Raw genomic sequence first — 12,705 nt, forward strand, 5'->3', positions numbered from 1 at the left:
GTCCTCCATATTCATGATCTTTGTATAACCCCGCCCCCACCACTGATTGGCAGCTTTCTATGTACACATGGGCAAAAAGCTGCCAATCAATGATGTAGGGACATTGTACAGAGCTAAGCATCCAGAGAACTGGTAGATCTACAACAGATAAAACAAAGATTTTATCAAAATGACAGCAAGCAGCCCAATAAATGATACATCTCTGGATTCAGGGTCTCTGCCCCTATATTATGCTGAGATGTAGTAAAATCAAGTGAAAGATTCCTTTCAAAGAGTGTCAAGTGTCTTAGTAGCTCAGTCAGTAAGTAAAGGTAGTAAGTTCCCTATTAAAATGATTACCGTACATTTATGCACAATGCTATCCATTGTAATTTGTTTATTAACACAGGCTATCATAGTGATAAAATTGTCTATTAGGTAGATTTGTAGGTTTCCATCTTTTCCCATTTACATCATTTCCCCTTTCCTTTTGCCAGTAGATAAAAATGGTTTAGGACCGTTCCCAAAGACACATAAAATCTGGAGTCAAGATGAGAAGCTACCTGGTGTTGCTGTGGCTTATTCTCTCTCTTCATTGCTTCTATACAACATTTGGTAAGCTTTTCTTTGCTTATGTTTTCCACTAATTTACATGGTTCAGCTTTTTAACCCCCTTAAACACAGGAGCTTTTTTCAGTTTTGCGTTTTCATTTTTCGTTCCCCTCCTTCCCAGTGCCATGACTTTTTTATTTTTCCGTCAATATGGCAATGTGAGGGCTTGTACTTTAACCCCTTCACCCCCAAGGGTGGTTTGCACGTTCATGACCGGGCCAATTTTTACAATTCTGACCACTGTACCTTTATGAGGTCATAACTCTGGAACGCTTCCATGGATCTCGGTGATTCTGACATTGTTTTCTCGTGACATATTGTACTTCATGTTAGTGGTAAAATTTCATTCAAATAACTTGCGTTTGTGAGAAAAACGGAAATTTGGCGAAAATTTTGAAAATTTCGCAATTTTCCAACTTTGAATTTTTATGCCCTTAAATCACAGAGATATGGCACCCAAAAAACTTGATAACTAACATTTCCCACATGTTTACTTTACATCAGCACAATTTTGGAACCAAAATTTTTTTTTGTTAGGAAGTTATAAGGGTTAAAAGTTGACCAGCGATTTCTCATTTTTACAACACCATTTTATTTTTACGGACCACATCACATTTGAAGCCACTTTGAGGGGTCTATATGATAGAAAATACCCAAAAGTGACACCATTCTAAAAACTGCACCCCTTAAGGTGCTCAAAACCACATTCAAGAAGTTTATTAACCCTTTAGGTGCGTCACAGGAATTTTTTTGAATATTTAAAAAAAAATGAACATCTAACTTTTTTTCACAAAAAAAGTACTTCAGGTTCAAATTTTTTTATTTTACCAAGGGTAACAGGAGAAATTGGACTGCAAAAGTTACTGTGCAATTTGTCCTGAGTACGCTGATACCTGATATGTGGGGGGGAACGACTGTTTCGGCGCATGGCAGAGCTCCGAATGGAAGGAGCACCGTTTGACTTTTTCAATGCAAAATTGTCTGGAATTCAGATCGGACGCCATGTCACGTTTGGAGAGTCCCTGATGTACCTAAACAGTGGAAACCCCCTACAAGTGACCCCATTTTGGAAACTAGACCCCCCAAGGAACTTATCTAGATATGTGGTGAGAACTTTGAACCCACAAGGGCTTTACAGAAGTTTATAACGTACAGCAGTACAATTAAAAAATCATATTTTTTCCACAAAAATGATCTTTTCACCCCAATTTTTATTTTCCCAAGGGTAACAGGACCCTAAAAGTTATTGTGCAATTTGTCCTGAGTACGCTGATACCCCACATATGGGGGTAAACCACTATTTGGGTGCATGGCAGAGCTCGGAAGGGAAGCAGCGCCATTTGACGTTTTTGGCTGGAATTGAGATCGGACATCATGTCGCAATTGGAAAACCCCTGATGTAACAAAACAGTGGAAACCCCCACAAATGACACCATTTTGGAAACTAGACCCTCTAAGGAACTTATCTAGATGTGTGGTGAGAACTTTGAACCCCCAAGGGCTTCACAGAAGTTTATAACATAAAGCCGTACAATTAAAAAATCATATTTTTTCCACAAAAATGATCGTTTCACCCTCAATTCTTATTTTTCCAAGGGTAACAGGACCCTAAAAGTTATTGTGCAATTTGTCCTGAGTACGATGATACCCCACATGTGGGGGTAAACCACTATTTGGGCGCATGGCAGAGCTCGGAAGGGAAGCAGCGCCATTTGACGTTTTTGGCTGGAATTGAGATCGGACACCATGTCGCGATTGGAAAACCCCTGATGTACCTAAACAGTGGAAACCCCCCACAAATGACACCATTTTGTAAACTAGACCCCCCCAAGGAACTTATCTAGATGTGTGGTGAAAACTTTGAACCCCCCAGTGCTTCACAGAAGGGGAGCCGGGGGGCGGTGCAGCAGCTGATACTCACCCTGCATCCCGCGGCGGCTTCATCCAGCGCTGAGCGGTCACGTGCTACCGCTCATTTAAGGTCATGAATATGGACGCCACTCATCTCCCATAGGTGTGGCGTCCATATTCATGGACCTTAATGAGCGGTATCACGTGACCGCTCCGCACAGGAAGAAGCTGAAGCGCCGCGAGATGCAGGGACGTGCAGCGACGGGAAGGAAGTTCAGCGACGTGAGGGTAAGTATGATGGGGAGGATGGGGGAGCCAAGCGGAGCCATAAATATAAGGGAGGGAGAATGGGAGCGGAGCCATATACACAGGGGAGGGAGAGTGGGAGCGGAGCCATATATACAAGGGAGGGAGAGTGGGAGCGGAGCCATATATACAGGGGAGGGAGAGTGGGAGCAGAGCCATATATACAGGGGAGGGAGAGTGGGAGCGGAGCCATATATACAGGGGAGGGAGAGTGGGAGCAGAGCCATATATACAGGGGAGGGAGAGTGGGAGCGGAGCCATATATACAGGGGAGGGAGAATGGGAGCGGAGTCATATATATACAGGGGAGGGAGAGTAGGAGCAGAGCCATATATACAGGGGAGGGAGAGTGGGAGCGGAGCCATATATACAGGGGAGGGAGAGTGGGAGCAGAGCCATATATACAGGGGAGGGAGAGTGGGAGCGGAGTCATATATACAGGGGAGGGAGAATGGGAGCGGAGCCATATATACAGGGGAGGGAGAATGGGAGCGGAGCCATATATACAAGGGAGGGAGAGTGGGAGCGGAGCCATATATACAGGGGAGGGAGAGTGGGAGCGGAGCCATATATACAGGGGAGGGAGAGTGGGAGCAGAGCCATATATACAGGGGAGGGAGAGTGGGAGCGGAGCCATATATACAGGGGAGGGAGAATGGGAGCGGAGCCATATATACAGGGGAGGGAGAATGGGAGCGGAGCCATATATACAGGGGAGGGAGAGTGGGAGCGGAGCCATAAATACAAGGGAGGGAGAGTGGGAGCGGAGCCATATATACAGGGGAGGGAGAGTGGGAGCAGAGCCATATATACAGGGGAGGGAGAGTGGGAGCAGAGCCATATATACAGGGGAGGGAGAATGGGAGCGGAGCCATATATACAGGGGAGGGAGAATGGGAGCGGAGCCATATATACAGGGGAGGGAGAATGGGAGCGGAGCCATATATACAAGGGAGGGAGAGTGGGAGCGGAGCCATATATACAGGGGAGGGAGAGTGGGAGCGGAGCCATATATACAGGGGAGGGAGAGTGGGAGCGGAGCAATATATACAGGGGAGGGAGAGTGGGAGCGGAGCCATATATACAAGGGAGGCCGGGAGAGTGGGAGCGGAGCCATGCATACAGGATGGGACAGGGGAGCCATGTATACAGGATAGAAGAGTGGGAGCAGAGCCATGCATACAGGATGGGAGGATGGGAGCGGAGCCATGTATACAGGATGGGAGAGTGGGAGCAGAGCCATGTATACAGGATGGGACAGGGGAGCCATGCATACAACAGGGGGAGCCACACAGAGCTGGACGGGGGGGACCACACATACATTTTCTGATGATTAGAAAATGATCAGCATGTACAGTACTCCAGTACAATTGTTCTTAAGTGCTCAATGCTCCATTTCCTTGTAGGTTCCAATCATCATTAGCAGTGACGGTCATCAGTAGAAGTAGCCCAGTGCTCCCACTGAAACAGAGAAACAAGCCAGGTGCTCCCACTCATTCAAAACCTATGGTGAGTTGAGTCACATTAAAAATGTTATAATTAAATGATAAATATGCACTGCTAAACTACAACCGCGTCCATAGCCCCGCCCCCTTATGACCAAAGCCCCGCCCCTGTCACACCTCCATCCCCGCCCTGCCGGGCCATGGAAGAATGGTCTTGGTTCAAGCCGGTCCCTGGTGCAAAAAAGGTTGGGGACCACTGCCCTAAGGAACTTATCTAGATGTGTGGTGAGCACTTTGAACCCCCCAAGGGCTTCACAGAAGTTTATAATGCCCGGGCATGAAAATAAAAAAATCGTATTTTTTCCACAAGCATGATCAATTAGTCCCCAATTTTTTCATTTTCCCAAGGGTAACAGGAGAAATTGGACCCCAAAAGTTGTTGTCCAATTTGTCATGAGCACGCTGACACCCCATATGTGGGAGAAAACTACTGTATGGACCCACGTCGGGGCTCGGAAGGGAAGTAGTGACGTTTTGGAATGCAGACTTTGATGGAATGGTCTGCGGGTGTCATGTGCATTTGGAGAGCCCCTGATGTACCTAAACTATTGAAACTCCCCACAAGTGACCCCATTTTGGACACTAGACCCCCCACGGAACTTATCTAGATGTGTGGTGAGCACTTTGAACCCCCAAGTGCTTCACAGAATTTTATAACACTCAGACGTGAAAATAAAAAAATCATTTTTTTCCACAAAAATGATATTTTTGCCCCCAATTTTTTATTTTCCTAAGGGTAACAGGAGAATTTGGACCCCAAAAATTGTTTTGCAATTTGTCCTGAGTAGGCTGATACCCTACATGTGGGGGTAAAACACTGTTTGGGCGCATGTCAGAGCTTGGAAGGGAAGGAGCACCATTTGACTTTTTCAACTCAGAATTGGCTGGAATTGAAATCAGACGCCACGTTGCATTTGGAGAGCCCCTGATGTGCCCAAACAGTGGAAACCCCCAATTCTAACTCCAACCCGAACCCCAACACACCCCTAACCCTAATCTCAGCCCTAACCCTAGCCCTAACCCTAACCCTAATGGAAAAATGGAAATAAATACATTTTTTTTATTTTATTATTTTTCCCTAACTAAGGGGGTGATAATGGGGGGTTTGATTTACTATTTATGGCGGTTTTTATGTTTGGCGGCTGTCGTAAAAATAGTTTTTGCATCACCACATATTGAGAGCTATAATTTTTCCGTATTTTGATCCACCGAGTCATGTGAGGTCTTATTTTTTGCGGGACGAGTTGACGTTTTTATTGGTACCATTTTCGGGCACGTGACATTTTTTGATCGCTTTTTATTCCGATTTTTGGGACGCAGAATGAACAAAAACCAGCGTTTCATGAATTTCTTTTGAGGGGGGTGCGTTTACACCGTTCAGCGTGCGGTAAAATTGATAAAGCGGTTTTATTCTTCGGGTCAGTACGGTTACAGTGATACCTCAATTAGGTCGTTTTTTTATGTTTTGTCGGTTTTATGCAATGAAAACTATTTTATATAAAAAATAATTATTTTTGCATCGCTTTATTCTGCGAGCTATAACTTTTTTATTTTTTCGCTGATGATGCTGTGTGGTGGCTCGTTTTTTGCGGGACAAGATGACGTTTTCAGCGGTACCATGGATATTTATATGCGTCTTTTTGATCGCGCGTTATTACACTTTTTGTTTGGCGGTAGGATAATAAATCATTATTTTTTGCTTCGTTTTTTATTTTTATTTTTTAAGGGGTTCGCTAAAGGGGTTAACTAATGGGACAGTTTTATAGGGCGGGTCGTTATGGACGCGGCGATACCTAATATGTGTACTTTTATTGTTTTTTTTTTTTTAATTTTCAAAAAATGGATTTATTTGGGGGAATATTTTTTTTTTTTTTGTAATTTATTTGGCAATTTTTTTAAAATTATTTTAACATTTTATTTTTATTTTTTTTTAACTTTATTAAATAGTCCCAGGTGTGACATCACTGTTCTGTGACAGATCGCTGATCTGTCACATCACAGATCACTGTGACAGATCAGCAATCTGTCACAGGCAGTGCACAAGGCTTCCTCATGCCTGCGCTTTGCAGGCACTGAGGAAGCCAGCTTCCTGCAGGCCCCCGAAGGCCCCCGTCGCCATCTTGGATTCGGGGGCCTGCAGGAAAGGAGCCCCCGGCAGCAGCGCTGCACATTGCGCTGCCGTGGGGGGCTCAGGGAAGCACGGAGGGAGCCCCCTCCCTGCCGATGCTTCCCTTTAAACCCCGGTACACCGCGATCATGTTTGATCGCGGTGTGCAAGGGGTTAACGTGTCGGGGGCGGTCCGTGACCGCCCCTGACACATTGTGCCGGGTGTCAGCTGTGATAATCAGCAGACACCCGGCCGCGATCAGCGGCACTCACCACGTGGGCGCCGCTGATCGCGGTAGACGTACTATCCCGTCCATGGTCATAGGGGCCCGGGTCCCATGGACGGGATAGTCCGTCGGATGTCAGGAAGGGGTTAAGTTGTACTTTTGAACGACACCATTGGTTTTAACATATCGTGTCCGGGAAAAAGGGAAAAAAATTCCTAGTGCGGTGAAACTGCAAAAAAAAAATGCAATCCCACATGTTTTTTTGTTTAGCTTTTTTTACTAGGTTCACTAAATGCTGAACCTGACCGACCTGCCATTATGATTCTCCAGGTCATTACAAGCTCATAGACACCAAACATGTCTAGGTTCTTTTTTTATCTAAGTAGTGAAAAAAAATTCCCAACTTTTCTAAAACAAAATTGCGCAATTTTTCGAGACCCGTAGCGTCTCCATTTTTCCTGATCTCAGGTTGGGTGAAGACTTATTTTTTGTGCGCCAAGCTGGCGTTTTTAATTATACCATTTTTTATACAGATACGTTCTTTTGATCGCCCATTATTGCATTTTAATGCAATGTCACGGCGACCAAAAAAATTAATTCTGGCGTTCTGACTTTTTTCTCGCTACGCCGTTTAGCGATCAGGTTAATCCTTTTTTTATTGATATCGGGCGATTCTGAATGTGGCGATACCAAATATGTGTATGTTTGATTTTTTGTTTTGTTTTATTTTGAATGGGGCGAAAGGGGAGAGATTTGAACTTTTACATTTTTTTATAGTTTTAAAACCATTTTTTCACTTTTGGCATGCTTCAACAGTCTCCATGGGAGACTAGAAGCTGCCATAACCCGATCGGCTCTGCTACATACAGGCGATGATCAGATCGCCTGCATGTTGTAGCAGAATACCTCACTTGCTATGAGCACCGACCCCCGGGTGGCACAACCGAAGTGACAACCGTAGAGGCCTTCAGGAGACCTCTGATTGTCATGCCAACCCATCGGTGACCCGAGATCACGTGGGGCGTGGTTGCCGGAAATGCATATTAAATGCCGCTGTCAGCGTATGACAGCAGCATTTAACGGGTTAACAGCCGCCAGAGGATCACGATTCCTCCCGCGGCTGTTAGCGGCACATGTCAGCTGATCGGATCAGCTGTCATGTGCCTTAACCCTCCGTCAGGCGCAATATAGATTCTCCTCAGTTCATGCGCAATGTGCCTGACAAGCACAGGTCAGAAAACCACCTATAGTAGCTACATATTTCAATTTCAGGACTATAGAAGTAGTCAGTGACCTTCATAGGAATGTATTAAAAGAGATTACACCAAATCAGATTAAAAAAAAAACATTTATTAACCATAAACTTATTAAAACTAAAAGTACCATTTTTCGGTAGTACCGCCAAATAGGCTCCAGTTATCTTTACTTAACTATTGCTTAAATATAAAATTATGGAAAAAAACTTAAAGGATATTGCACTTAGATGTTACTTAATTATTTTCTACTCATCTTCAGTGGTTTCAATTGCAGCAGAAGCAGCACAGGTACACTTAGAAAAGCAAGGCTGGCAGACGAAAGTTGCATGGGAAAGGCAGATTGATTCTTTACATATTTTGCAGTCATATTTAGAAAGCCTTCTGAAACCAGATACAAATGAGCAGGTAGTACAACTGCGTCTTTTAGAAGGTGGTAGAGTCGGTGTTTGTTCTGGAACGTCCTTGGGACGTCCTTTGTATTTTTATCTTTGCCCAAATAATAAGCTAGATATGTGTCTGTTTCCTCTGTATCAGTGTCATCACCATCCTGCTCTGTTCCAGAATCAGTGTTACATTCTGCTACCTCATCTTCAGATGAAATGTCACTAGATTCCTCTAAATCCTCAGTTACTGCTGGTTCTTCCTCATCATCTTCTAACAAAAAAATCTTCATTTCTTCTAAATGAAGGGGTTTAGATGAATCATACTGTTTTCTGGCCATTGCAGCAGAAAATCTGAAGCAAGAGAGAAAGAGTATGTGTTAGGGCGCAATATGCCTTAGAAGCCACCCTCCTTTTGTCTAAGAAAACAGTACTTATGTACACTAACTTAGCATTAATCCTTCATAAAACAAGCTAAATACACAATCGTGATGAATAAAAAAAGAAAATACTAACCTTTCAATTTGTGTTGAAATCAGGCACAATGTGCCTGAGAAGCCAAAGTGTTGATATCTGCTCACTAGAAGGTCTGCTGAGTCACTGTGATATCAGGTTTCACAGAGCCTGTAGAGTCAGGAGATAACTAGGAGGGGTGGGGTTTTCTGATAAGTGGGCAAGGAGAGAGAAGTGAAACTAATTACTGTGTGCCTGTCAGATCTATTGCGCCTGACGGAGGGTTAAAAGGTGCGGGCTCATCGTCAGAGCCCGCACCAAACAGGGAGAGGCATTGAATCATGTATAGATCCCGTCATTAAGGGGATAGAATGGGGGACCCCCCAAAAAAAATGACGTAGGGTCTTCCTATAAGTAATAACCAGCAAAGGCTAGGCAGGCATGGATATTGGCCACCTTTCAGACTAAAAACATCAGCCCTCAACCTCCCTAGAAATGGCTCATTCATTTTTCCCATTTGCCATGGTGTTGTGGCAAGCGGGATGATAGCATTGAGGTTGATGTCACCTTTGTATTGTCAGGTGTCATCAAACCTAGAGGTTAGTAATGGAGAGGCGTCTATAAGAAGACCCCATTAGTAACCCCATGGTCACATTGAGAAAAATAACATCCAGAATAAAGTCCTTTATTTGAACAAAAGACACAGATCTCCCTATCATGCCACCCTCCCCTAAACCTCCTGGGGGGAATGCAGTCCAGGCTGTTACTTTACTGGCGCATGGCTGGGGGGATACAGATGATACACCTCCCACCGAGGTCAGCCTGTCGTTGCCTCTGGGCAGCGTGCCGCACATGAGGAAATACATACTGCTGTGCCTGCCTTTGAGTTGCCCAGATTGTTACAAGTGCTAATTACTGGGTGACCACCCTGCTGGATCTCCGCTAAAAGCACTAGAGCGAGATTGTAAAATGCGGGAATACAAGTGCCCACTGGTAGACGTACTACTGACGGCGTCCTCACCTGACAGCGGGGTCTCAATGGCAGCAAAAGAAAAAAACTTATTCTTGACATCTTTGAAAAGTGAGCCACACAGATGTCAATCTTCTACACTCAACAGGCAACAAACTATGTGGGATTAAGGATGAGGTAAAATTGGGTGAAAGGCTGATCATGTACAGAAAATTTGCAATTTATAAAACAAATGCGGTTGCGCCCATTTATTGCATTTGTGCAAGTGTTTTGTTAAGTATTTAGTGTCTTGCGTATTATCTGAAGTTTATTTTATATGTGCTCATCTTTTTTTTTTTTTTTTTTTTTTTTTTAGTTTGCCACTATTGACAGATTAGGTTTCTCCAAATGTTTTCAACACATTCATCAGTTGCGACTTTACAAAGATTTGCAAAAATTTGTCACATACTGTATGTACTACAGTTCAACCCTTGGGAGGAATTTTGTGTACGCCAGAAAATTTAGAGGCAATTTTTGAATGATTTTGTGAAAAGTGCAACTGTTTGTTCTAAAAAAATCTAAAAAATATTCCAAAACAAAAATATTCTTTTTATATTGCACAAAAATCATGATCTGCATACACCATTTTGAAGAATGTGCACAAAAAAGCAGAAATACCACAAGATTAAGAAAAAAAAAAACTAACTTAAAAAAGAAATGTAAATGATAAATCAGGCTTCTAGAGCGTCTAGATGTACAGTACGTATCAGATCTTGGATTTCTCTTCTTTACTGTTGCTGAATGTTTTGTTAAATTGCTTATTTTATATTATTGCTCCACATTAGCATTTCAGTAGAAAGGTGTATACAAAATGTTATTTTACACTTTACAGGCAATTGGGAAAGCAAACATGTCGGAAGAAGGTGCAAATGCTTAAAAACGACAAATGAGGTCATTCATCAGAAACATTTTCAACGTGTTAAAGTTTTGTATGAAACTCAAAACTGCAGAAAGAAAGAAATCATGTAAGTATATTAAATATATCCTGTAGAGTCTTTCTTGTTAAGATAATCAAAATTCTAAGCAACTGGCTGATAACTAAACTTTGTAATTGACTGCATTTTTCCTACTATAAGACGCACTTTTTAACTGGAAAAACTCTTGCGTGTGCGTCTTATAGTCTGGAGGCAGCTTCCTGTGATATAGGAGTATAATGACAGACTGTCCTTCCTGATCAGACAGATCTGCCCCATTTCCTCCTCTTTTAATGACATGACCTTAAAGGTCCTTGAATTAATTGTGTGGAAGGTCTTGCAGTTGCTCAGCTGGTGCACCCTCCATTCAGGTCCCGATTAGGAACTGTAAGAAGTAGTAATGTATTTGTGTTTGTGTGAGAGGAGCTGGCCTTGTTCTAAAGACTACTGGACCAATGGATGTAGAGCGGAATCCATGGCTCTAAGGGATGTGGACTTTATCCAGCATGGAGCACCGCTTATGTGGAACCGATTGTTGTGTTTTATTGGAGATTTGCTTACTGACACCTCGGATATTGATAAACATCTCTGGTTATTTAAGAACCTCTGCCTGCTGCATGACGTATCAGTCGGTGACTAGTCCAGATTTTTGAGAGTTGGCCAACTGTAAAAGCAAGAGAAGTGTTTAATAACTTGTCTTCTAGGGATCAGAGCTGTTATTATACAATTCACAGGGCTTTACTAGAGAGGTATGCTGTCACTCCTGAAACCTACAGGAGGAATTTTCTGGAGACTGTCAAACCCATTGCATACACGCATTGGGGGTTTGCCTTGTACATACGGCATGCACTCAGTGGATAGAAGGACTTGGATATGTGACAAGGCCAGGGTGGTAGTCGTTGTGAGGAGCTGTTGTGTTGCCACACCCTGGCACCCCACAAAGGAAACACGAAGATCCATCTGTTTTGTGTGATGTATACCAACTTGAACACTCACATTAGATTCCAGGGTTCCCTCGGATACTGTAATCCCAGCTCCAAATTCACGGTTCTCACAAACAACTCCAGACTCCATGTCCATACTTAACAGATCAACTTTACTTGAAAACAGGGTTCTTGATACAGACGTAGCATAGTTGACATACATTGGCATTCCTTGAACTCTCCCGGTTTTCTCTAACAACTTCCTTCCTGAAGACACTTGTATCCCTGTCTCTTCCAACAACTTCTGTCGCGCAGAAACTCCTTTCACTTCTGCGGCGTCTGTGCCCTTAGATCCACCATCCTCCTCCCATACCCCTTGTCTGGTTTCCATTGGAAAAAGGTAAAAGGCGCGCTCAGCTCTGCCTTGTCCCGGCCATTAGCCCCAAATCTCCTATGGAATGGTTACTGTAATTGATGGTGATCGCTTGCATGCTGCTTAGCCTGGGGTCCCTCATTGTCTCAGCAATCTTCACCCCCAGGGCTATCCATGTGTCCTCTCTCACTGCTACATCACTTCTGCCCTAATCAGGAAGTCTTTACTCTCTATCCTATTTTCCACCTCTAGTATGCCCCACTAATCTATACCCATCATTGTCCTTTGCTACCCTTCTATTCTATCTTCTAAATCTTTCACTAATCCTATGCCAAGTAAATGTAAAGTACATCAATAATAACATCAAACAGATATAATAATGTACATAACACTCAATAGAACAAAGCAGGCTCCATCAATTAAATAAGCAAGGGGATCACCAGATGCATAAATTCAAACTACTACCAAACAAGAAAAAAGTACATGCATCAAAGGATTGGGATCACCACATTAATAATTTGATTCAAAAATAACAATTTTTATTGTAAACACCACATACTGATTGTTAAAAACATTTAAAATCCCAAGCAAGCAATGTTGTTCCATTGGAACTAGATATCTAACGCTATAAAGTGTATATGATATTGGATTCTTATTGAATTTTGTGTGCATCAGGATCTGTATTTAGTCTGTCAAACAGCATGCATATATGGTATATATCATTTGATTGTGTGACACATGTGTCATCAGATTAGACTGTGTGGGATTTTTTCTGAGTATTTTACTCTTATATTCTTTGGACCCAAATCC

The 12,705-nt window shown here is 43.1% G+C and overlaps 1 protein-coding gene across 1 annotated transcript in view; it reads left to right on the forward strand.

Annotated features, from left to right (window-relative positions):
* Window positions 1-478: 478 nt before the first annotated feature.
* LOC141100019 (permeability factor 2-like) overlaps window positions 479-12,705 on the forward strand; it is a 55,629-nt gene continuing 43,402 nt past the window's right edge. Inside the window, exons 1-2 of the mRNA XM_073588199.1 lie at window positions 479-594; window positions 10,518-10,650. Coding sequence (XP_073444300.1) covers window positions 531-594; window positions 10,518-10,650 — 197 coding nt within the window. The 5' untranslated portion in view covers window positions 479-530. The remainder of the gene's footprint in view (window positions 595-10,517; window positions 10,651-12,705) is intronic.

Source organism: Dendrobates tinctorius, unplaced genomic scaffold, assembly GCF_039654945.1.
Source record: "Dendrobates tinctorius isolate UK_male_01 unplaced genomic scaffold, ASM3965494v1 ptg000011l, whole genome shotgun sequence".
In the NCBI taxonomy this organism is placed as follows: domain Eukaryota; kingdom Metazoa; phylum Chordata; class Amphibia; order Anura; family Dendrobatidae; genus Dendrobates; species Dendrobates tinctorius.